General features: G+C 36.2%; 1 protein-coding gene across 3 annotated transcripts in view; it reads right to left on the bottom strand.

Annotated features, from left to right (window-relative positions):
- Positions 1-24,787, bottom strand: part of OLA1 (Obg like ATPase 1) — a 110,775-nt gene that overhangs the window by 18,022 nt on the left and 67,966 nt on the right. For all 3 annotated transcript variants that reach the window (XM_068407558.1, XM_068407559.1, XM_068407560.1), the window contains exons 6-7: positions 22,149-22,229; positions 21,793-21,890 (exon numbers count right to left, since the gene is read on the bottom strand). In XM_068407558.1, coding sequence (XP_068263659.1) covers positions 21,793-21,890; positions 22,149-22,229 — 179 coding nt within the window. The remainder of the gene's footprint in view (positions 1-21,792; positions 21,891-22,148; positions 22,230-24,787) is intronic.

Here is a 24,787-nt window from a genome sequence, read left to right as displayed (position 1 = left end):
GACAAAGTAAATTTCTGTCAGAAATAAATACTCTTACTCTGTGGCTGGGTATGTACAAAACATTTTTATTTGCAAACACAAAACTAGAATTTATTATAAAACTACTAGTTTACCTATCTTCATTTTCTTATCGGTTATGGAATTAGGATGCATTCAACACCCCCAGCAATTTTAACAAGAAATTATTGGACTGAGAAGTTCCACCTTGAAGTTACAGCGCTCTGTGGTACGTTTTACGCTTACAAACACCAGCACTAACAACAACAGGATCAAAAAGCCAAATCTAAAATGCAAGCTACTTTAATTTTTATGACTTGGCCCAGAAACCATTTTCCAATACAAAGTCAGAACATAAGCCCCAAAACATACTAATTCATGTTCAGTCTCTTCTGAGTAAAGAAAAGGCTCCATGTGTGGTAGCATACATGATAGTTGTCAACATAAATGAAAATGTTCATGAATAAAAAACAGGCTGTATAAAAAGCTAATTATAATATTACTATCAATTGCCAGCTTGCATTTGCAAATCTTTCATATCATACAAATGCATTGTTTTTGACATTCCTCTGTAGCTAAACATGACATCATTTCACTTTTTCAAAGTAGTTCAAATGCGCACGGGATATACTATAAGGAATGTGATCTGATCTGTCGTTACGCTGAAAAAGAAAAAACCTATGACATAAATGTGCACCATCATTAAAAATTACTTTAAAACATTAATCAGCTCCCAAGTAAAAAAAAAAAAAAAAATCTTGACTTCTAACAGCCTATATAAAATTATTTCTACTTTCTATTCAAAACAGCAGTTGAAAACACACTTCACCCAATCATGCAATTGAAGACTACAATAATACATACACCCAAAGCTATAGTGAAGTTGTGAATTATTCAACTTGCATCCAGATGTTTTGTTACCAAGAGAAACTCTGTTTATTTGCTTAAAGCAACCACCTACACCCTTTTAGCGCAAGTTGTACAAAAAGTTTCAGTAATCAATGAAAAGCACCTTTCCTATTTTAATGCTTAAGTGGATTCTTCGTCTATTTTAGAAGTGCCATAGAATTTAAGTTTGGAAAAGGCCTGCTCAACAGGCAAGAACCCTAGTAAGTAATACATGGTTAAAAGCAGACCTAGCCAAAGGAAAAATATTAAAAAAATCATAGTGAGCAGTTATTCTGGGACGTGATAGTCTATCCATTTCCCCACCAAAGAGTCACTTAATCAAGAGATACAATGCTACTTTAGACTTAGTTTGGTTGAGCAACGACACCATCAAAGAAGAAATGATCACAGAAAATAACCATGGTAAGCACAAGTAATTTGGTTTAAAGGAAAATATAAAGCGTGCCCTGATAAATTTATTCTCTCATTGATATGACATATGATTTTCTATGCAGGAGAAATACACCTATAAAGTATTTGATAGTGTGCTATGTGTGAAACTACTCATTCAGCCAGAGAAGACGGGGAAGTGGATTTGTACAGACTGTGTACTGAGTAATGCACTGGATCTGTTAACAGGAGAACAAATTGGTGTTTAAAGATATCGTTAATCAAGTTTCACAAGGATCAAACTCAGGACTGATCTTGTTTAAATACATCAATGACCTTGACACAAACATTAGTTCCATGCAAAGTTTATGCTTGATACAAGAGCAGGAGACATTTTCCTCAAGGAAAGTCATCGTCATCATCAATTGGAAGTGACATAGAAGGGGGATCACGATGCTTTAGTCTTCTTCAGAGCAACTCTAAGCTACCAAGACAATGCAACAGGGAAAAGGCAAATGTAATCTAGAGATCCTACTTGGAAATGCTTCCCTTCATTTAACAGGACGCATTATGTCTGCATGTAAGGTATTAATGAAAGCATGTGGAGTACTATGTGCAGCTGTACTCAAAACAGGTCTAAGATTATCAGAGGAATGGGAACCTCACGTGAATGATAGAGAGTAAAAATTGATAATGCCTGCTTTAAATAAGTACTGTAGGTAAACGCCAATTAGATAAGATACTATTTAATCTACAGGACAAATCTGCCAGAACCACCAACAAAATAAGCCAGCCATAGAAAAATGTAGACTGGAAATTAGCAGAAAATGTTCAATCCAAGGCAGCAGGGAGGTTCTGCGAACAGCCTCCCAATACTAAGTATGAAACAATCAGCTACTGTTAAAAAAAAAACTTAATTAATTTATGAAAGTCATTATATTGTATAGCTACCAACAATAACCGGTTGCGTACTGAATGCAGAGGAGGGATTACAGCAATTTAGGGATTACCATATAGTTACAAGGAAGCACTACACTTTGTGAATTCAGAAGTACACAAAGGCTATGCAGAAATGCAAAAGGGGGACAAATAGGTCTCAATCTCATACAAATCAAGTTCCTACACGTTATGTAAAAACCAACACCTCCACTGGGGAAAAGGCATGAAGAACTCCACCACCACATATCCGACTTAGCTGGAGCTAGCCAGCTGACCAGCAGCAGTAGGCTGGCAGACTGATTATCATGCAAAAAGCAAAAAGTCCTCCTGAGCCACAGAATATGATGCCACCTGCTCTTCAGTGCACCATGCCACTGCTTTCTAAAGAATGAGCATAAATTAGGAATCACTGTTGTAAGGAAACAAGACGCAAACTCTTGGAAAACTAGACTTCATGAGTTCTGCTCGTCCAAAATAAAATGCAATAAAAGTCAAAAGTAACCCATAATACCATGTATAGTTACCATATAATACCATATAGTTACCACCCATGAGGAGAGCACGGGCAAGGCAGAAGAGGTGGCTGCAGTACTTGTATCAGAGCTTGGCAGTAAGTCATTTCCAAATTTGGGCAAGGTATACATTTTTAAAACAGCACTAATGAGAACACTGGACTTCATTATCCTAACTGGCCAAATGAAGAAACTTAAGAAGATCATTATTTAAAAAGTGTGTGAAAATTTTAATTTTCTTGTTTGACATCATAAGCAGAAATCTAAAAAAGACAGAGGCAAAATCCAGTTCTCCATCACCAAATCTCCAGGCATGTACAATGCCTTTAACATAAAGCCATCCCTTATCCTCCTCCAGTTCCATGTCAGTATCAAGTTTTGCTCCAGAGGAAGGGAATCCCATCATCAGAAGTCTCCTATCCTACCCAACTCTACTGCACCCTCAAGAGCAAGCTTGTCCTTTGGATGAAGCAAGACAAGGTTGGCTGTAAAGGAAAGGGAGCCCTTTGGTACACCCATGAGCAGACAACCCTTTGGGGCAAGACATGGATTCTGAAATGCATTGACAACCTTCATTCCAACATTTTCTGACTTGAAAGTGTTTCCCATTACAACATTAAGACAATATAGCCGTACGTAATTTCCAATTTCTAAAAAAGCACCCAATACACATGATAAATTCTAAACTGAATGTACTCACTACACAAACCTATCTTTGAGCTGATGGAGCTACAACTTAGTATTCGCCCCTCAACAGACGAGAAGCTGGGAAGAGATAAGGCGTTCTGCTACAAGATGTCACAGATACTTGCTAAGAGCAGAGAAACAAAAAGACATAGTACCTGTGAATTTCACACGGTGCTTTGTAAGGAGAAAAATCTAGGGAGTACAGTCTCCTTCTTCCTAAAATACAGCCACTTTCCCATCCCATCTGACAGTTCTTGGTATTCTGTTGCTCACTCTGGTTTCTTTTCCCAATGTCATTCTCCAGTCTTTAAAGCCTTCCATCCTGGTCCAAAAGCTCTTTAGCAAGGTGCTTCCCAATGTGACCCCCAAAACGTACACCTCTTTGTTCAATTCGCACCTCCCTCATAGCTTTTGGTCACTCCCACACTCCTACTTCTTTTTATCTCATTTGTGGGGTTAACAGTTCTGGTCCTGGATGGTGACCCACCTCCTACTCAGTTTCCTTTGTTCCTCAACATACAGAGATACATTTAGATCAGAGGCACTTGCAAGCTCCTGTTAGGTCTGCTCAATTCTTAAGTTTAGTAACAGCTATTTCAAAGAAAAATTCCTTAGCTGCTGTGTATCTCACAGTATTTAGCACTACATTAAATATTTACCACTGCACTTTCTTACTTTTTAAAAAAAAATAAATCATACAAATATTGAAATCTTAGAATTTGTGTTCTGCACAAATCCAATGCATTTTAATGATTTTTCCAACTAGAAAGAGGACAAAGTAATTATGTGGACTTGACAGTGCTGGGTTAACGGTTGGACTTGATGATCTTAAGGTCTTTTCCAACCAAAGTGATTCTATGATTCTATGTAATAGGCTGAAATGAACTAGGCTCAGGAACAAAATACCAATTTTAAAAAACAAAAAAAAAACCCACCCCAATCCACTGTATAGTTACTTAAGTATCAGAGACACAAAAACAATCCAATAAAGGTATTATATCTTATCAGACACGTACAGTAATATTTGTCGTAAAGAAACATTCAATACAAGTCCTTCGGTAGAGTCTACAAAAGCACAGAACAGTTGTACTTCTAGTGCCTCCACTTATCAGATGAAATCTTCTCTTTACGCAGGCAAAGGACAAAAAATTGGAACCTAAATAGAGCAGACTGAAACATGGTAAAGCTAACAAACACTGCATCTTCCCTAGAAAAATAAACCTCTCTCAGAAAAAGATGCAGTTGATAGTTTCTCTAGCGCGTTCATATAGTTATTGGATGCTGTCCTTCTGGTACATACCTGTGGAGCACGCAACAAGAAATGCCAAGAGTGCAGGAGACTTGATATGACTTAATATTCTAGTTGTAGCTGCACATGTCCTCATGTTGCTATTTACCACAAAGAAACAACAACTATACATTACATTTGAATCAGAAAGAGGATACATTTTTTAATGTTTTAATGAAAATAATGCAACGTACGGAACTTCACAGTGATGAGATGCCTAAACCAGAAGTATTTCCCCAGCTCTACAGCAGTTATAAAATAATACGTAATAATCCTTTACGGAGAAAGCTCTTAGCGCATTTGCGCAAAACTTAAATGCTGCAATTTTCAGAAAAGCACCACACTACAAATGCCTTCCTTTCATTCAGAAGCAACGCAGCTTCAGTACCATAGAAGCTGAAGGTACTGCTCAATGCAATGATTCATAGTTTCCCTAATAGAAAGATTCAGCAGTTTTCAGTCAAGACCTTTATTCCTTCTCTGAATAAATGATGCCTGAAATTTTTATTCTTGTTCTAATGGAATTTCAATGGCCTTCACTGCAAATCTACTGGAAATTTTCGCATATTAAGTGGAAAAAATTAAATTATGTTAACCACATTTTAATGTGATTAAGGCTGACAGGGTCATTATTTCTGCTAATCACTCAGTTTAAAAAGCTCAAACAAAACTTTGTAACAGCAAATGTTTTTTCTGTTTTTCCGTATGTCTACTCTAGTTGAGAATTAAAGCCACTACAGCATATGAAACAGTATATATCATAAAAAGGATATATCAAGTGTTTTCTGCAATTTGTACATGGATTTCATTATAATTAATCTCAAGATTAAAAAAAAAGAAGGGGGGGGAATCAATCTTACAATATGTATATCCCTTTACTTCTTTTGTCTTTCTCAATCAAAAGACAAAATAGAACAAGAGAATATATGTCTCTTTTCCTGTAGCTCCTATTTGCTAGTGAAAAAGAGAAAAATATTTCTGCACGTCTTTACCTTGAAGCAAAAGGTATGTGTAATCACTGAAAATAATTTCTTAGGAAGTGCCTGTTGGGCTCTGCAGTACGGAGTTCTGCTTGTTACCATTTAGGCTGGCATAAGCTGGAAAATGGGCATTAAAAAGTGGAACAGAGGCAAGTGGCAATGATGAAGAGCAAACAGTATATAGTTTTCACAGTGTCTTGTAGTTTCCTCTCATGCAGGATCAAGGATCGAACAGAAAATTAAGGAGACTGCTGCTATGGTCACTGGCTCAGCTTGAGAGCCACAGCCTTACAGCCAGCCCTGCCTGCTCTTGCTCAAAGGTCTGCCACCGACAGCAGCACTGAATCCCAACAGAGCAGCTCCCCAAGATCAATAGCAGAACACAGAAGCCTCGAGGGTGATCAAAGAGGGTGGAAGGACTTAAATTAAAAAAACAGACATAAGTTTGTCTCGTTTGCACTACCAGAGGAGGCGGGATGTTGTTTGTGGGATTTATTTTTTGTTTCTTCCTGGGTGGGAGGAGACTGTTCAAAGTTTTTGTTTGGCTTGGGTTTTAGGCTTTTTGAAGGATTAGCATTTTCTGTAAAGACCACCACTGTAATGCTTATTGCCTGCTTAATTAATACCACGGTCTATGGATCCTAATTTCTGAAGGATCTGTACCTCGCATGCCATGTTATACTCTCCTCACAAACCCCAAACTTACAGATGATTAAAAAAATGGGGAAAAAAAAGCATTTCAGCATCCAAATTAATTTTTCTAAACAAGTAACTGTGTTTATATTTAAGTTACTTTAGAAGAGAATGAAACTGCAGTGCAGACAGACTGATTCACACTGATCATTCCCATCTGGTTTAATAGATACATTTCAACCTTACTGAATCACTGAAAATAAAAACTGCTATTACAGCAGCTTCTTGAATTACAAAAAAACATTTAAAAAATAGTAAACAAGATCATTACCTTCTTAACCTTAAGGTACGTGAAATTCATCTGAAAAATATTTTCTTTCCTTCCCATCCCTTAGCAAAGCATCAAATCACAAACATAGAGATTTTTAGATGTACTTCATGATTACCATAAAAAATGCTGCGAAAAGACAGTAATTAATAATATGCAAGTCTTTTCATATAAGACTTTACTTCTACCTTCATATCTAGCATGTACTGCTAACTCTGTATTTGAACAGGCAGCAGCTTTTTTCCCCTAAAAGACATTTACTTCCCTCCTGAATACTTTCCATAACAAGAAAAAAAAAAAGTCCAACGACATTAGATCATTTACTATCAAGGAACAAACTACGTTAACATCAATATCATACTACAGCTGTAGTTTGTGATGTTCTCAAAAAGAAACATTATTGGTATTGTTGGACTTTCTAGTTTTAGTGTGAAGCCATGCACTAGCACATCAACTAGCAACCTCACTGAATTCTTGTGCTCATCTAAGAAGGGACCCTGCTGAATGTCCTAATGCATCTTATTGTGAATCTTCAGCAAATAAAACTTCATGTATGAGCTCATGATGTGCTTTGCTGCTGGAAAGTCACAGGCTCTGTGGGAAGCTTTTTATCTTCCCAGCAGTCAGTTCTCCGAGAACATCAGTGCAGCTACTGTAGTTACCTGTAGATTACTTGTATTTTCTCACATCTGTGTCCAGCAATCTAAACCATGATGATAAAGGGTCATTAGGTTTTGAGTGAGGAAGGGGACGGACTAGACAATTTGCTCTGATAAGCTCCTTGTTGTGAGCGCCGGTTTAGAATGTGAAATGCAGGGTTATGCACATTCTCAACTCAAAATCCAATGCTCTCAGAGCACCAATTAAAAATCATTCCCAGCCCATCTTAAACTACATGAGCACATCTCACCTGAAATTTTCACAATTAATAATATTGCAATAAAAGAATTCTGTCGTGGTAAGAAGGACATCAACTGTCTATTAGCCACAAAAGAATTCAGGTACAATTACTAAGATAACTGCTGTTTGGAGCACAGCAAAGCAATTTCCCGCAGTGGGACTTACAGTTCAATTTACCAGTTGGGCAAATATTTTGTGCTCTGTAGTGGTCCACAGAGTTAACAGTTACCTGTAACATTTGAGCAGTGTTATACTTGGAGAAAACTTTCTTCAACCCAAACAGATGTTTCAGCTTTATCTGTTCCCATGAATACACATTTTTTTCCAACCCTGTTCTAAGAACTATTTTAAGGTTTTTCAATTAACATTAAATGCAAATTTATGAAAGAGCTAATGGCTCTATCTTCCCATTCCAAGCTACTCACAATGAGGTCTTGTAAGTTATAGGCTACTTGGAAGAGGGATGAGAATAAGCACAATGTCACCTATAAAATTATGTTAGTCCTCAAGTAACTTAATGAAGTGGTAACAGGCTATTTTTCCTTACGGGTTATCCTTAACTCAGTAAAATAATAAAAAACCAATCACATGAGTTAGACAATACTGTCACAAATGGAGAGACGTGCCCACAAATGGAAGAAAGGTGTATTTTCATACGCAGCAAAACCAGATTGTACCATGAATACAGCATACAGTGAGAATGCTCCACTGACATGGTCAGCAACAGAGCTGTAAGAATCCTTTAAAAGATTTATAGTGAAATTTTGTGTCAAACTCCAGAGAGTATCATGGTACTACATTAGGCAATAGACAAATACATGGAAAGACAAAGGAGCCACTGAATATTTCTTGGTCAACACACAAGTTGTCACAAGAAATTCAAAGACTTAAGAGTATGAAGAATGTAACTACTACACTTCCCTCTTCTCAGAATTAAAGATTAAAATAATTACCATTCAAACACTAACTCATCAGCTTAGATAGTTCAAAAGGGTTTTTCTCCATTGCCCTTGCAGAGATGATGATATCCTGCTATGTTGCTTTTGAGTCTTAATTTCAAGTCAGTGAAGAAAAACAGAAGACTGATATTTTACACAAAAAAATAGGTCTATTTCCGAAGTAGAATAATAGTAACAATGTGTGCTCATAATGGATTTTCCAACACAATTCAAAGACTGCATTTGAAAAAGAGCTTTTTAATTTTATCAGTTACTTTTATTTTATACATACACATCTGCTGGTTCTGACTTCTGCAAGAGGACTAGCTACATATACCACACTTGGTTTTTTTTTTTTGTTTTAAAACATGGCCTTTAATGAAAATGCAACATTTTGAGAACTAACATTACCAGTCTGCATCATCAGAAAAAATGAATCCTTAATAATTATTCATACACCAAGTAACTGTAAACCCAAATCATTTCAGAAGACCTGAATGTGTCAAGAACTTTGACAATTATGACTGGAGCCAGGAAACTGTAGCACTGCAGAATCTCTTATGAATTTTTCTAGTTACTTTTTATAAATGCTGTCCTAGATGACAGCTTAATGTGTACCACATGCAATATTTATTCTTCTTCAGTGTCAGACTGTCTAGCCATCCAAGGGAATACAAAGAATGTCACTTATTAGGATAAAAGCGCAAGGAAGGTAATCAAGGACATATGTAACATCAGCCAATCATGCCTTATTTCAACATCCTATTCCATTCATAACAGTTCAACAATTATTTGCTTACTGATAACTTGCTTTCAGGCTGTTTGTGTTCCCCATAATGGTGGTTTGCATTTATTTTGCTCTTTAGAATTGGACACTTGCTGTGCCATGCATGTTTGTCAAAACTTTCTATCTTCTGTCAGAAATAGCTTTAGCATATCAAATCATTTCTGTTTGTCAGCAATCACTAATAGAACAATCTCGTTACCTTCTGTGTCAACAGGGCACTAACATAACTAGAAATCAGAAACAAAAGGCTATCCCACAACCACACACTGCTGCAAGACAGGCAGCTAAAACCATGCTTCTGTTTAATATACTTGGAGCCTATAGCTGTATCTTTATGGAAAACCTAATACAGGAATTAGACTTTAACCAGAAGGAAAAAGTATTTCAGAAGTCTACTGTCGAAGCACAGAGACATTAACCTTGTTTTTTAAGCTTGAATAACTGAATTCCTTACTAGTCCTCCATGTCTCTCTACCATATTTTTATTTCTTTATTTTACCGAACACCTCTATGGAATAGCTGCAAACATCTTATCTGCTGATTCCAATCTATCTGATGGATTGAGTTATGAAAAAGCATTAATTCATGAAGACAAGCAGTGGCAGGCAGATAGAGGGAGTCAAAGACAAACACCATCCATAAAGTTTTTTTAAATAATAATAATAATTATTATTATTTTAAAAATCCTATGGAAAGTGAACACATGCACATGCATGAACACTTCATTAATCTGACTATCCTGGGTCATAAAGATTTTATTAAATAAAAACGGGTATGGATTTAATGAGCCTCTGAAATAAAACAACCTAGAAGAATCATCACATGTTTTAGATCGAGAACATTGTGTAGGTTTTCAATGTATTAGGTGTAAGGTGGGTTTTTTTTTAATAAAAGCCATTTGTCTGGATTTAAATACATTTTAACTTCATAAGTGTAACATTGTGCCAGTGCATAAGAACAAGAGTGAAATTTGATATACAGTGAATCTGATTAATGCATTTTCATTGTTCAACTCAATGAAGTACAAAACCAGCACATGCACTTACTCTCTTTCAAAAATTTGTCTTCTAAACATCTCTTCAGGTTTCAGAAACTATTGCCAGAGCACAGTAAATCCCCAACATTATTTTATTTAACTTCTCTCCAAATGAATAATAATTAAGGTCAAGCATTGGTAATAAAGGGTAATAAGACACCCATACCAAATGTCTCATTTGACAGTTCTTCCATTAAACCTATGTAAGCTAGGAACTTTCCTCTCTGATTTAAACAGGAAGAAGCACCTATACCTGGTTTCAAAACAAGGATACAGAGTTCTATTCACTGTAAAACTAGTGACTATCAACATTTCAACATTAGTCATTAGTACTAGTCACTAGAAGAAACTCAAGTTGTGAAAATAAAATACTCTGCCAAAACTTTAGAAGGCAAGTAATCTTTCCTTGGGAAAAATGAGCAGTTAAACAAAAACATATTTCCATACACTTGATACCTAAAATTGAGCCGTAAATAACCATAAAATTGAAAGGAAAACTATTTTTAAAAAAAAAAGCAACAGATTTTCAAAATAATCAATGAAAAAAATGTGTCTGATAATTGTGAAACAAAGAATTTACTTCAGAGCGAAAGTAAACTTGAAGAATGGGTGCCAAAGCCACAGCAGCCTATATTTCCAATTGTATAAAAGAATTTTCCTTCTCATTCTTTTACTATTTATAATAAATGATTTTTGATTGACTGATGTTCCCATTTAGCCCCTATTTGTAGAAAACAGAACAATAATCCACAAGATACTCCCCCAGAGAACGGAGATGCTGCAGACCATTCATGAAGAACAATTTCAAGATGAGTATCGTTCCCATACCCCATAAATATCTCAAATATCAACTGCGGTGAGATAAAGAATGGTATGTGAAATAAAATTAACCTCAGCTATAAGAACTTGAAGAGATTAACAGAACTACATAGCATGCAATGGCAAGAAATGTTTCAATACATGATCCAAATGGACAAATTCAATAAGCAGAATTTTAGAGGTACATACATGTACTTGTTTGCAAATCAGATACACCAATACTGAGTAACAGATTATAAAAGGAAAAGTTACTTACTAATTTGGACACTGTTTAAGAGATACTATTATAGTGATACTGATTGCAATGTCCAATACAAATTTCCCCATACAGATGTGTTTGCAAAAGCAATACAAGTAATTCTCTTGTTATTTCAGAGTAAGAGACAATATTATCAGAGGGTTTTTTGCTTAAAAAAAAATCTAAAATGAAAGCTCATCTGCCAGTTATTACAGCTGTTGATGTGTCTACCATGAGAATGAAAGACCATCTTTCCTCTCAAAAAGCACTGGTTACAAGCAGCAAAGAGGTATCAGATCTTAACACAAGGAAGGAGCTACTCGCATTGCTCCCGTTGCACGCGATGAGACCACAGCCACTCACCTCTCCACAGTTATTCAACAACCTTCCTCTCCATCTTCTGAATTCTCAATAGGACCCACACAAAAATAACTGGTGGTTTTTAAATGCCATATCAGATATAATATTAATGACCTGATAGATGTTAAAAGCTGGAGATGCATATCCATAGTATCTATTTTTCTCTTGATCTCATTGACAGAGACAGGCTAACAATGCTCATTCATTCTGAAAAGCACAGGGCTCAAAAAATTAATAACAAATAACTTCATATAGAGTAACTTAAGAATAAACAACTACCATCAAGAATAATAATCTCTCCCTGATATTTTTAAAGTGATCTTCCACAATTCTCTATTAGCCAATTTGTAAAGCAAAACAGGGCAAAACCCTTCCTTTATTTAAAAAAAAAAAAAAAAATCCTGCTTTCTAGGGTAAGACCTCTGCATTAATGGGATAAATTCAAGTTATTCTTTGAGCTCATAACCAAATCACGGCATAGATAGATCAGTCCCTACCCCCCTTTCCCTGTCAAAATTCTCCTGAGGTTCAAATATGCAGAAAAAGGTAACATGATTCAGCTATAGCGTATTAGCAGACAGCATTTTAACTGCAATGAGAGAAGTGTAACTGGACCTTTGTAACTTACATCACAAAGGAGATATAAAATATTTCTGTACATCAACAATAAACAGAAAATGCAGCAGGACAGAGCTCCTCTTCTCCAAGTAGATTTAGACACTCATTTTCAATCAAAGAACAATCTTTATCCCTGGGAAATTCAATTGAGTAGACTGTTTCACCTACTTCCTTCTCTTTCTCTCATCAATATTATTTCACCCAAAAATCACTGCAGCAAAGGTGATTGTGCTTGTAATACGCACAACACAAAAGAGTAAGGGAACAAAAAGTGTTCTACTTCTTCATTAGTAATGATGTTTCTCATCAGGAACTTGAAATGTGAAAGGGATTTTGACACAAACAGGCTTACACGCACGGCCAAACTGCTTTACTCTAAAACGAGTAAGAATGAAATCGCTACTGAACTATTTACCGTTGGAAGTAGGATTTGAAATCTGCATCTGAGGTAATGATATTGTAGAGAGATGACAGCACTGATACAGTGGTTAGTACCCTAATCTCTGTCAAAACGCCTCAGGACTTGTTGATGGGGTTGCATTGATGATGCTCAGGACTAACAACCCTGGACTGGAACATACTGTGAATGACAGAATCTGGTCCTCAATATAAAAGCTGGGTTCTTAAGTTGCTTATCCTTTCCCTTTCTTCCATTCTGTAACAAAGACAAGTGAGAAAAAGATTGTTTCTCCTTCAATTTTTCTACTTCAGTGTTTAAGACTTCACTGGCTCAGAGTACCATGAAAGAAAGATGACTGTTGTCCTACACAGAAGCTAGTCTGAATCTAAAAACATAAGCAATAAAAAGCAAGATGAGACACACTGAAGCTAAAAATCTCAGAGTATCAAAAAAGATATCAAGCTACTGAAAATTCCCAAACTGATTTAGTTGCCAGTAAAACTAATATAGGTTGCTTGACTACACATTGTCAAAAGCTATGCTCTAACATACAATAAATAAGAGGGAAGCATTCTGAAGAAGAATTGATTCAAAGAACTAGAAATCTGCATTGAGGCAAGCAAGCAGCACATTGCTTAGCCAGCTAAGTCTGTCACAGCAGCGCACAGTGAGGGACCACAACTACATATAACATACACTTAAATCACTCCAAGCACATTACATTTGGAAAGCCTTTGAAAAAGAGGACTGACAGAATACATAAGTCCCTTTGCAGACATCATTCAGGAGATAAATCACTGATACGATTTCAGAAAAAATATGCAACTACTAGACAATATCAATATTTTTATTGAGTAACTCGATTTTAAAGTAGACAACATTTCCAAAAAAACATGTTTTCTATGATTTCACCAGCACCAACACTTTTAGTGAAATGGTAAGGAAAACTGAGGCACAAAGCACAAGCTTCCCAAACAGTAGAAATTTCAAGTAGGACAAAATTGAAGTGAGTCCTTTACACACCATATTGGGAAGAAAAAGCAGTTATTTATCAGCCTCTGCTTTCTCCATACCCACTACGCAGTAACGACATCTGTACTCGAGATGTATCTCTGCATCTCAGGTTTGTTTCTGAGCAATTTAAGCGTTCTTCAGTTTTAAACAGACCGAAGTTTGAAAATAATGTTGTACCTCATGGTGCGTCCAGAGTCGGGAGCAGGTCATATGCAATGATTTTGCAAGAAAGTTTAAGTCTTTGACAATGTCACCAGGCCCCATTTTTCTGTGGAAGTCCCTCTCTTCACTGCTCATGTTATCTATACACTGAATGAAGCAAAGTTGTGCAATTGATTGAAATCTAGTGCCACATTATTCTCTGCCCCCTATATCCTAAGTAGCACATGTTTATAAAGGTGACAAAAATATTTATTGAAAAGTCCCAATTCCAATGAAGATAAGAAAGAAACAAAGTTTCTAAAGTGTTCAGACAGTATATACAAATACAGACGCCCCTTCTTACCATGCACAGGCTTGGATAACTTCATAAGTAGTTACGTTTTTGCTTGTTGAAAGCTAGCATCTATTGCTTTAGATTTTGCCTATGAAAACTCAGGTCTCTAAATAAAATATCACACAAATTACTTGATTCGCCGAACTGCCATGGCAGGTTAAAAAAAGTATTGCTAACATGTAGCAATTCATAAGACTACATGAGATAAGCCGACTATAGAACTGGTGGAGCATCCGAACTCAAAGCTGTGGTCGTTCAACCCACAGAACTGTGTATAAACAGCTCAGAAATTATGGTGATGACAGGCAAAAAAAAATAAAAACACCGAGAAGAGCATCTGGAGAGAGAAGAAGAAAAGGAACAGAAGACGGGAAGCAAAGCTGAATTGTTCAAAAGGAGGTTTGGTATGACGTGCAGCTGGTAAGACAGGGATCATACACACAGCAATGAAGTTGAGAAGTTACTTATAGCTGCTTTCACTCAGCACAGCCTTACTGATACGAAGTGTTAATACACAGTTCTTTTGCGTTGCTCTGATAGTACAATCAGCTTGATGCACACGGATGCTCTCAGAGAATATGAGAGGCTTGCCAGGGTATGGCTGTGTTGGGCTGGTGTTTGGTGTTGTGGTATGCTGGGCTGTCATGGATCACTCACAACATTGCAGAAACTGTTCTCTTCATTACTCTGGTCATCCCACTCTCTACAGTCTGCAGCCTTTGATGAGTTGTAAGAATAGCTTGAAGCTACCTTTATCTGTCTAGGACAGGCCTTACGAAAAACCAGGAGGTTCCCCCTCCACCACCACCATGCTTTTTACCAGTTTCAAGACTCAATATATCCTAAGTAAATTACTGAGGCTTTATTTCCTATGCAACCTACACTTTAGCTATTTATAACTGCCATGTTGGAACCAGGTGGACTGAAATTTTTGAAAACAGCTTCGCCATACAGCATTGCCCATTTTTAAAACATCCCAGAAACATTTTATTTGAAAAATTTTACTGTCCTAATGCTTAGGAGCCAAGCAAACTCAGTATCAGAGATATATCATCGCACTGGTGTGAAAGTCCATCCAAATCAGAAATTCACGTCCTCAGTAACAAAACTACTCGAATTTAATACTGAAGAGTCACAGCGATTTAATCTCTTTCTATAACCCACAGCACCTGCGTGCAGCGGAGCACTGGAGTGAAGCTAGACTGTTCCTAGAAGGCGTTTTTGTGTCTGAAGCGAGGTTACACACCAGAGCTGAGAGCAGGGACCCATCTTCCCCCTGCTTAGAGACATGTCCCCAACACCTGCTGTTACCCAAACAATATACATTCACATTCAAAAGCATGGGGGACTCCAAAGGGGAAGACAAAGGAAAGCAAAGCAAAGCAGGAATTCTGGTGAAAGAAATCATCCAGACCAAAGGACTGGACTGGAACTAAGCCAGCAAGAATGGGATGAAACCAGAAAAGAGGGTGAGACAATCTGGCAAAGACCCACAGAGAATACTTCAGCTAGGAAAAGAGTGGGGAAAAAAACTGGGGATAGACAGAACAACTGAATGAAAAGGCACTGGAATTGTTAAGACAGAAGATAAGACATAATAAAGAATAACTGTTTATTAAGCAAACAGCATGAACTATCCCCTGCTAAAGTAGGTAAGTGCTCTACGGAAAACACATGCCATCCTCTAGTTAAAAAAACCTGAGCTGTAAGGTACTCCATCAGGCAGTAAAGGTGCAACAGGAAGACTAAATTCTGGATCTTGTTAACTTTGAGTATCTGACTTCACAACTTGTGTGTGCAAAACTATTTACATACAGATAATATACATAATCTTTTAATATTTTTTTTAAAATCTCAGTTATACGGCAGGGACAAGAAGTGTAACGTATTTTTAAAATTCTGATTTTTCCAAGTCTGTCAGCATAGAAGACAGCCTTAAAATCATTAAGCAGCTATGTCAAGAAAACATCTCAATACCACGATGTCATTACAACTTATAATTATGATTTAAAGAATTCTACATCAAATACATTCTCAAAAACATTTATAAGAATAAAATTTATCTGCCTAAACATCCATGAGTGTATCACCTATATTATACTTAATATATACTTGAATGTAATTCAGAAAATAAAAGTAATTCAGAAGCTGAAGGTGGTGAAAACTGCATTCTGCCCTCACTCGGTATCTTGCTACATGACTAATACGCTGGTATTTGCAAATAACTGCTCTAAACGTTGTAGCTGGTTCAAGACTATATCCCACATACGCAAGTGATGTAATTCTGTTTGTTTCTGCACTGCAGAGGTTCATTAACAACAGCATCCCTCCTTTTAGAAGAGGAATGACTTACAGGTATTTGATCCAAATGGGATTTTTTTGTTTGTTTTAGCAAAATTTGCAAAGTTCATGTATTTCAGACAGCATTTGAAAAGGGCTGAAACTTGGACAGTGAAGGGAGATTGTGCTTCTGTGGGACTAAGATGGAGATGTTTCGCATTTATTGAGTCACCATATTTCTAGTTGTAAAAGAGATGGAGCTGGCCTGCAGCTGTTCTTTCCCTTAACTTTGTTTCCTGTGAATTTATTTACTAAGATTCTTAAATATATATATCCTGATATTGCCTGTTAAATCATGTTTTGCTTCAAGGTATGTCATGTTAATATTACCATTTCCACTAATTTTTGTTTCTTTTAGTTTTTAAACTGTCTTTTTGAAAGGTCTCAAACCAAAATGCCAGCAAAATGCTAAGGAAGAACTTTCACTCTATTTTTTTTTTTTTTTTTTTTACATAGAGATCAAATATTTATTTCTAACAAATTTAAGAAGAGTCTGTACAAAACCAGTATCTCCAGGACTTCTCTAAAATCAGACTTTATTTAAGGGTGGAAGGGGAGGTTTGGGAGCACAGGGTTTTTTTGTTGTTGAGCTTATTTTAAGTTTTCTTTTATTTTCTTCTTTTTAACAGGCATACTGAAGCCATGAAAAACTTCTGGATAGCGTTTCTGCTCCTGTCACCATCCTCTTGCACTACCAGCACATGACATTGCCTTGCTGTTTCGCTAAGACAGTGAATGCAAAACTATTAGATCTATCCCACCACTGGGCACGTACCCACAGAAATACAACCAAGAACACCAAGACTCCATTACCACCAGATAACAACTTCCTTTCTTAACTAATTTAAAAGTTAAAGACTGAGTGAAGCGGATTAATTCATATTCAAGCCTATTGAGTCTTCCTCATACTTTACCCTTGATACTTCCTTCTTCATGACAGATTTCCCCCCCTCCCCTTTTTTTTAATATTTGGAACATCTGAAGCAATATGGAAAAGATGAATCAAAAAGGATTATTCCCTCTCATACTACAAGATCTAAGGAGCATCAAATGAAATTATGATGTGGCAGATCCAAAACAAGCATAAGGAAGTACTTCTCCATATAGCACATAGTTAAACTGTGGAAGTCCCTGCTCCAGGATATTGGGATGCCAAAAGTATACTTGGGTTCAAAAGGTCAATGGCTAAATTCATAGAATAAAAATCAGTCAAAAATTATTAACCACAAGTATATCATATCTGGCTTAGTCAGTTCTACACTAACAGATTGCAAGAAGCTGGACGTATACACTCTGTTTGCTTAATCTGTTCCTATACTCTTCCCCAGACATCTGTTAGTGGCCTGTCAGAAACATGATACCAGAAAAGAGACCTTTCATCTAACCTAATTATGCCTCTTCTAGCTTAAGAACACTAAATATGCTATAAAAATTAACAGGGAAAAGGTTATTTATTGTGACATACACGCCACCTTTCTAAATACACAGGAGTAAGGTACTTCAAGAGAGGTACCCTACCTCATCAACACCCAACTTATTTCTGTTAACAGAATGTCTACCATAACATTTTGAGAAAAAAATCCTTGAAAATAATGTTAACGCACATTTGGATACCCAACAAGTCTGAATTATACTAGAGAAAACAACATTCAAAAATCCATATCAAGTCTCAGACAACTTAGTTACGATGCTATAGATATTAGAAAATCTTTAGCAGCATAATCAGCTCTTTAAGTTACCGTCTATACATAGGACGAAAAAATTCACTTGTTCAGACCTGAGAAGTTGAGTCAAAAGATCAGCCTATGCAGCTTTGACACATACAGTATTCCCGGTGCTCACTGCAAATAATCAGTCCAAAATACTGAACCAAACAGTATGCTAAGCATGGTCCACTACATCCGCTCATTAATTAGCTCAATATATTTCATAATTGGAATCCATACTATGACCCACTAAAAGCACCATCTTTAGCAAGAATAAAATGTAAACCTTTAATTAGGTGAAGGGCTGATAAATCTCATGTCCTGGATTTATGTGACATCCTGTGACTCAGAAAGCAGTTTTAACTGAAAATTAATAGGCTTATTTAGAATACTTTCATCGTAAAACTTGAATACATGATATACCATGTTAAGGAACTAGATCCATATAAAAACCATTAGGAATTATTAAAGAAGGGACTTAAGTATTCATTTGAAGCACAGCAATATGTAGTAAGAATGGTTTCAGTGGATTCCCCCATACAACATCATGATTACTGTCATCTGATCATAACACAAGTGCGACTAACACAGCTGCCATGTCAGCTTCTCCTCAGGGGCTAGGTCTTAATCATAAATCAACTGAATGACTAATTCAACATTGTTAAAACCAGCAAGTAACTGCTTGGAGCTATTCCAGTTTTTACATCTTTCAAAAGGTCAATACACCTACTCAAACACACAATAGTCCTATCTTTCACAGTGTTTTCTTCTTTTCTGGGATTGAAAAATAACATGTTAGCACTTAAATGTGTGTTTTAACTAACAATTAAAATGTCCATTAATTCTGAAAGAGTGACCCAGTAAAACAAAGACAATTTTAGTTTTCCTCTCTACCCACAATCAAAAAGCCTCTCCTCTCCTTTGCTGTTTTAAACATTTTTATAGTTGTAAAAGTCTTATGAAAACATTTTACTGCTGAGCATTTCCTGCATTAACCTTACTTTTGTTAGAGTAATATTATGAATTAAGCTCAGAAATAAACTTTTTCAAGTTGAACGACTAGTCTAAATGTGGCTTGCATTTCAAATATGAACGTCTATCCCTCAAAATAAGAACGAAAATCACAAATTAAGTGGCATCTAACAGTAAAATATATTCTAATCACTTACATCTGCTTGCACCACACAAATGACAAAAGCCTACCGTTAGCATCCTTCATAGAAAACATTTATTCTGCTCTTAAATATAAAAGCTATGTTGCATAAACAGAGGATTTAAAGCTGTGGCAGAGTGGCTGAATGAAAGAAAATGGCAATCTTTCTGGTTCTAGTAGATGCCTTTCCCTATCACACAATGTTTCCCACTCATAAATACATGACAAATACTTCCTCAATCATTTTTTACGAGCAGGGATGCACAGGGGGTAGTCAATGGCTAGCTTGAGGGAAAATAGGAACAGCAGGAGGCAGAAACTGTACTGAAAATGGCTATGTGGTAAATTCTCTTCTGGAACATCACTCAGCTACCCAGGCTTTGATCTTTCAGCTACAATTACACTCACATCCATGAGATGTGGGTATACTTTTTAAAAACTAAATCATTAATTGTAATAGAAACAGTTAAACCATTTCATCATATGACTCCTCAAACTCAAACATCTGAACTTTTACAAATTAAAAATTGCAATTTATACAAAGATTTGCTTTCAATTGTGTTTAACTATGTCGTCATCACAACTAGACTCACAAAAAACATGGGGTGACTGGCGACAGTTAAATCGCAGACTGGCGTCTCCTAAGTAGTCTGTCTACCATTAGGGTCTGGGAAATGGTATTTACTGTACAATTAGAGCCAGTGAGCTTTACCTGTAATCATCCAAATACAGGTGCGAGGATCGTTTTTTGGACAGGGAAACCGACTCATCCATTTTCATATAAACTTCCATGTCTGTACTGTTATAGCAAACCTTAGGAAACCTCAACATTTGTACTTAGGAAAAAATATTGTTGGCTGACGATAACAGAGCCAATACTACTATCCTGATTTTAAACACATCCTTGGGTAGAACCACTTTTAATGTTTAAATTGTCATACCAAAAAAAAAAAAAACATTCAAAAAAGGAACAAATTAATTTAATATTATAAATTTTCGCCAAATACAAAAAGTTCACATTATTACATTGGTTATCAAGTTTATTCCAAAGTCTGTGTTTTGGGCTGAGAGGGTTTGCTATTAAATAGGTTAAATTTTGTTCTTTAACACTAACACAAAATGTCTTGGAGTATCAAAAGGACAGTTTTAGTTGCAGTAATTTCACAGAATTTATTCTAATGATTTATTGGAGTTAACCATCTGACATTAATTATTGTTTTGGCTTCCAGTCTATGAATGTTTATTTTTCAGTTTAAAGCCTTCTCACTCTTTGATATCATATGGAAATGAGAATTTTTAATGGAAAATTGAAACCATGTGCATCTAAGTACTTAATGAAGTACAGGGAGAAACAGAGGGTGTACTTTAGGAGAATTCAGATATTCTGCTTTAGATACTTTTGATTTGTTTGGATGAGTTACACGCATATATCTGTTCACAAACATAGGTTTATACATCTTCAAAGTATCTCACAAGTACAGTGTTTAAAGATCTGAATACTAGGAAAAGGTTTGTTGTTTGGTTGGTTTTTTTAAACAAAATATACTGCTATAGATTTTTCTTCATCGTATACTACTTAATCTCTTCCCTCCTCCACAAACCAAGTATTTATCCCATCTAGAGCTGCCAATGATATGCTAAATGCTGTACTTCTCAACAGCAGATTCCCACCATATGTCTACCATGTTAGGACTGGATCTTCATCCAGTTCATTGAATGTCTGATAGATTGATTTCGTAACCATCATGTACTTCAGTCATAATATTGATGTCAGGAATACTTGACTAAAACCTGTGCTGTTCATGGCATTAAAGCCCATCAAAACAGGCCTGTAAACTGTAAGCAAAGTGCAAGCAGTGGCAAGGAAGCCAGCCACCCAACTGCAAACAGAAGAGTACTGTTGAAATGTGCAATTTTGCCACAGTTTGAAAGATTTCTGTGCAACTCACACAGCTTTAGTCCTCTGGCATTCAATTCATTCCTCTGGAATGAAAAAGATGTTGTTCAGACAATCAGCATTATATAACATGATAAAACTATATGTTTATTTAAATCAGTACTTCTAAATAAAATCTATTTTCTTCACAGTTAATGGATTCACGTAAAAACGTAAGGAAGGAAAGCATATTCTTTTCTATTCTGCACTTGCATTCAGTGTTTTGCCATATGCACTGTACTCAAGCAGCATGTCAATGGGAGCATAACAAGTAACAAAAGTGCAACATTAGTTTTTATTCCTATTTTAATTAATAATCCTTGGTGATCTTCATGTGCAAGGAATTATTCACCATTGAAAAATGTGAAATAGAAACATAAATTTAGATATTTAACCTGAACACACTCACCACTTGTTTTTCTTTCTAATGTAGTCTTTTTCAGAGAGGTTAATCAAGTAGATCATCGGTTTTGAAGTAAAAAACAAATGTTTGTTCAAAACATCAATCTAGAAGTGAAAATATAGGAGGATAATTTTAAAAACAAGTTACACCAATTTCAATTAATTTTATGACCATTTTCCTCATGGCATGTCTGAGAAGGCAACAGAATTAAAGTGTAATGTATAAACACAGAATCGGCTGAGAAAATTTAACATTCAATACACTATGAATATGAAATCTAAAAAAAAAAAAAATCTTTTAAAAAATATAGTAACAGGTAGCAAAATTGGAAGTCAGTTCATGGGATGATATTTATAGCCTACCTCTTTGTCATTCCAATCATGATAGAAGCGGACAGCTTTCTTTTCATCTATTACCCAGGTCTTGATTTTGCACATTACGTCCTACGCAAGATCATGAAAAAACAAAGTCAAAAACTCAGCTGGATATCAGACCATTCTCTTCCATAAACAAGGCGTGTATATATTAAGATTCAAAACGTACATACAAATTAAAAAATAGATAATACCTTTTAAAACTGAATTTTTACTCTCCCAGAAAAATACAAATTGCTGCTTTAAAAGTCACTAACAAGCAATATCGATTATTAAAGCAATACAAATCCCATAATTAGGAAGTTAAATACACAATACTCAAGTATCATCTCTCGCCACCACGAAAATTAGCAGGGCTCACAAAATATATGTAAAAATCAGTATATTTTAGATTGCTTTTCAAACTCAGTAAGACGCGACATTTCAGCATCCAGTGGGAGAGACCACGTACACTATAAACATGCCATTAAGAAAAGGGAATGGGTGGGAAAAAACACAGCAAATATCTTTTTTTTTTTTTTAAATTGTGAGCAAAAGAAATTGAGCCTGTTATTGATGATCCACCCTTCAAGAAATTCATTCAAATGGCCAAAGCCCTTTTTATTCCACATTAATTTTTCGCCAACACCTTCTCCCTCCCCCCCAAAATGAAACCTGCCAAAGCCTCCATTACACAATGGCAAGAGCCTTGCACTGGTGACCTCCAACCAGCTGCATTCACTTTCAGAACATCTCTCTCGGCAGGAAATCTAAAGGCCTTTTAGTTAGCAAGCTAGTGTGCATTCAGAAGGAGTAACTGCAGGAAGAGCCCAATGTGCTTTGTTTCTCTGGCCTTTCTTCACAGAAAGATTAATCATCTGTGAAATGGAAACGGCAAACAGCAAGTGACACAAACTGAACCCTTCAAGCCTTTCCTCATCAGTTTTGTGGTCGGGAATCCGAAAGCTGCGTGTGGCACGGTTCTCCTTACAGGCAGGTGTTAATAAAAGGCTCTTGGGTCTGAAAGGTCAAACTCGGCTCTTCTAGGAGTAGTACATTTTAGAGTCGCCTATTTTTTGTTGTAGATAATTTATGATCATGCTTTAAATAATGCATTTTTTAGGTTATAATTGACGCAACCGAGAATTAAGATCTTTAAAATACAAGGAAACATTCCCTAAACCGTTGAGCACACATTTTTTGCGCTTAATGCTATGCAGTTGAAGCACATTTATAAACAACCACAAATAACATCAGTATTTACTACCATCTTTTCAAGTCTTGCAGTTGCTTTAGTGAAAAACAAAGAAAAAGCTCTTCTAAATCTTCAGATCCTGATTTGAAACCCTCCAGGAACAGGACTCCCCACAGATTTTAACAAGGAAGGGGCAAGCTAAAACTTTTAATGAAATCTAATATGTTCTGCCTAAGAATAATCACTTTTACTCTCCTGTAACTGAATTTCACTCATAAATGTTTAAAAGTGGCTAATATAACACCATTTCCTACAAGGAGAAGATCAAAGTGCTATATTACAAATGCATTATGATTAAAAAAGCACTGTGCAGCTTTGCTATTAACTGTTCTTTAAACCCTAAAAGGCTTCCCATAGATCTCACTTGGCACTGCATATACAACCTTTGACAAGTAATGTAGACCATTTTTATTCATTGCCTAAAATTGTAGGCAATTATGTGCGTCACACTGGCCACCTGCAAATTCTGAATGCCTGCTCCAGTTGTCAGAGCAAAAAACTAATGTCGGAGGGGATTAATCTAGGGGGAGAGAGTCCTCTTTAATGGCTCCAGCAGGTGAAATGGCCCAGCTGGTTACTATGATGAGTGGCCAGAACAGCTTATGTAGAGACATGCAACAAGATCACACATAGAGAAGAAAACAGTGGTACCATCTTATCTTTAACCCTATGTGCTTTTTATTTTTTAATTAATCGGTATAAACAAGATAAGGGAAGCAATTCTACCAATAGGTACTTCCCATTTAAGATCTTTATCCTTAGCTTTTGTTTAAATAAATATATAAAAATCAACACAATCTCCAAGATTCCTGTTCAGCAGTGAAGGAATTCTGATTACACGCTATTTTGGGTTTTCAACTAATTCTGTAGGCACCTACCACGTGGCTTTCAGCATTACAGTTCCCCCCCCAACAGCAACGCATTCTTGCGTATAAATTGGAGTTGATAAAAAAAGGACAGAAAAAACATTATAGCACAGGTTATCAAAGCCAATCTTTTGGGCTTAAGCAGCAATGAAATGTTTTTTTAATCACGCTTTAAGGGTAGCTACAGAACACGGAACCTCCAGAAAATTTCAAGCATCATTACAGCAAATAAAGTTTGCTCTTTCTAAAGCCTATCCAAGCACATAGTTGCCAATCAGAACTTCTCTTCCACATTCACCTGCCACCTACAGTGACACACCTAAACCTAATTTTTCAGAGTTCTCATTTAGGTACCTGACTTGATGCTGTTTGCAAGTGTTGTTCTAAAGGAGTAATTACATGGCTCACTTCCACAGGGAAGGCTGACCAACTACTGAATATGCTGAAGAGAACTGACAGCTGTACACTTGCAATTTTATTTTGGTTTTACAGATAATGTGGCAAAGTATTGGAAAACTTTCTTTAGA

This window comes from Nyctibius grandis, chromosome 9, assembly GCF_013368605.1.
Source record: "Nyctibius grandis isolate bNycGra1 chromosome 9, bNycGra1.pri, whole genome shotgun sequence".
NCBI classification, from domain to species: domain Eukaryota; kingdom Metazoa; phylum Chordata; class Aves; order Nyctibiiformes; family Nyctibiidae; genus Nyctibius; species Nyctibius grandis.
The sequence above is the reverse complement of the archived record's forward strand: the minus strand, read 5'-3'. Positions and strand labels throughout refer to the sequence as shown.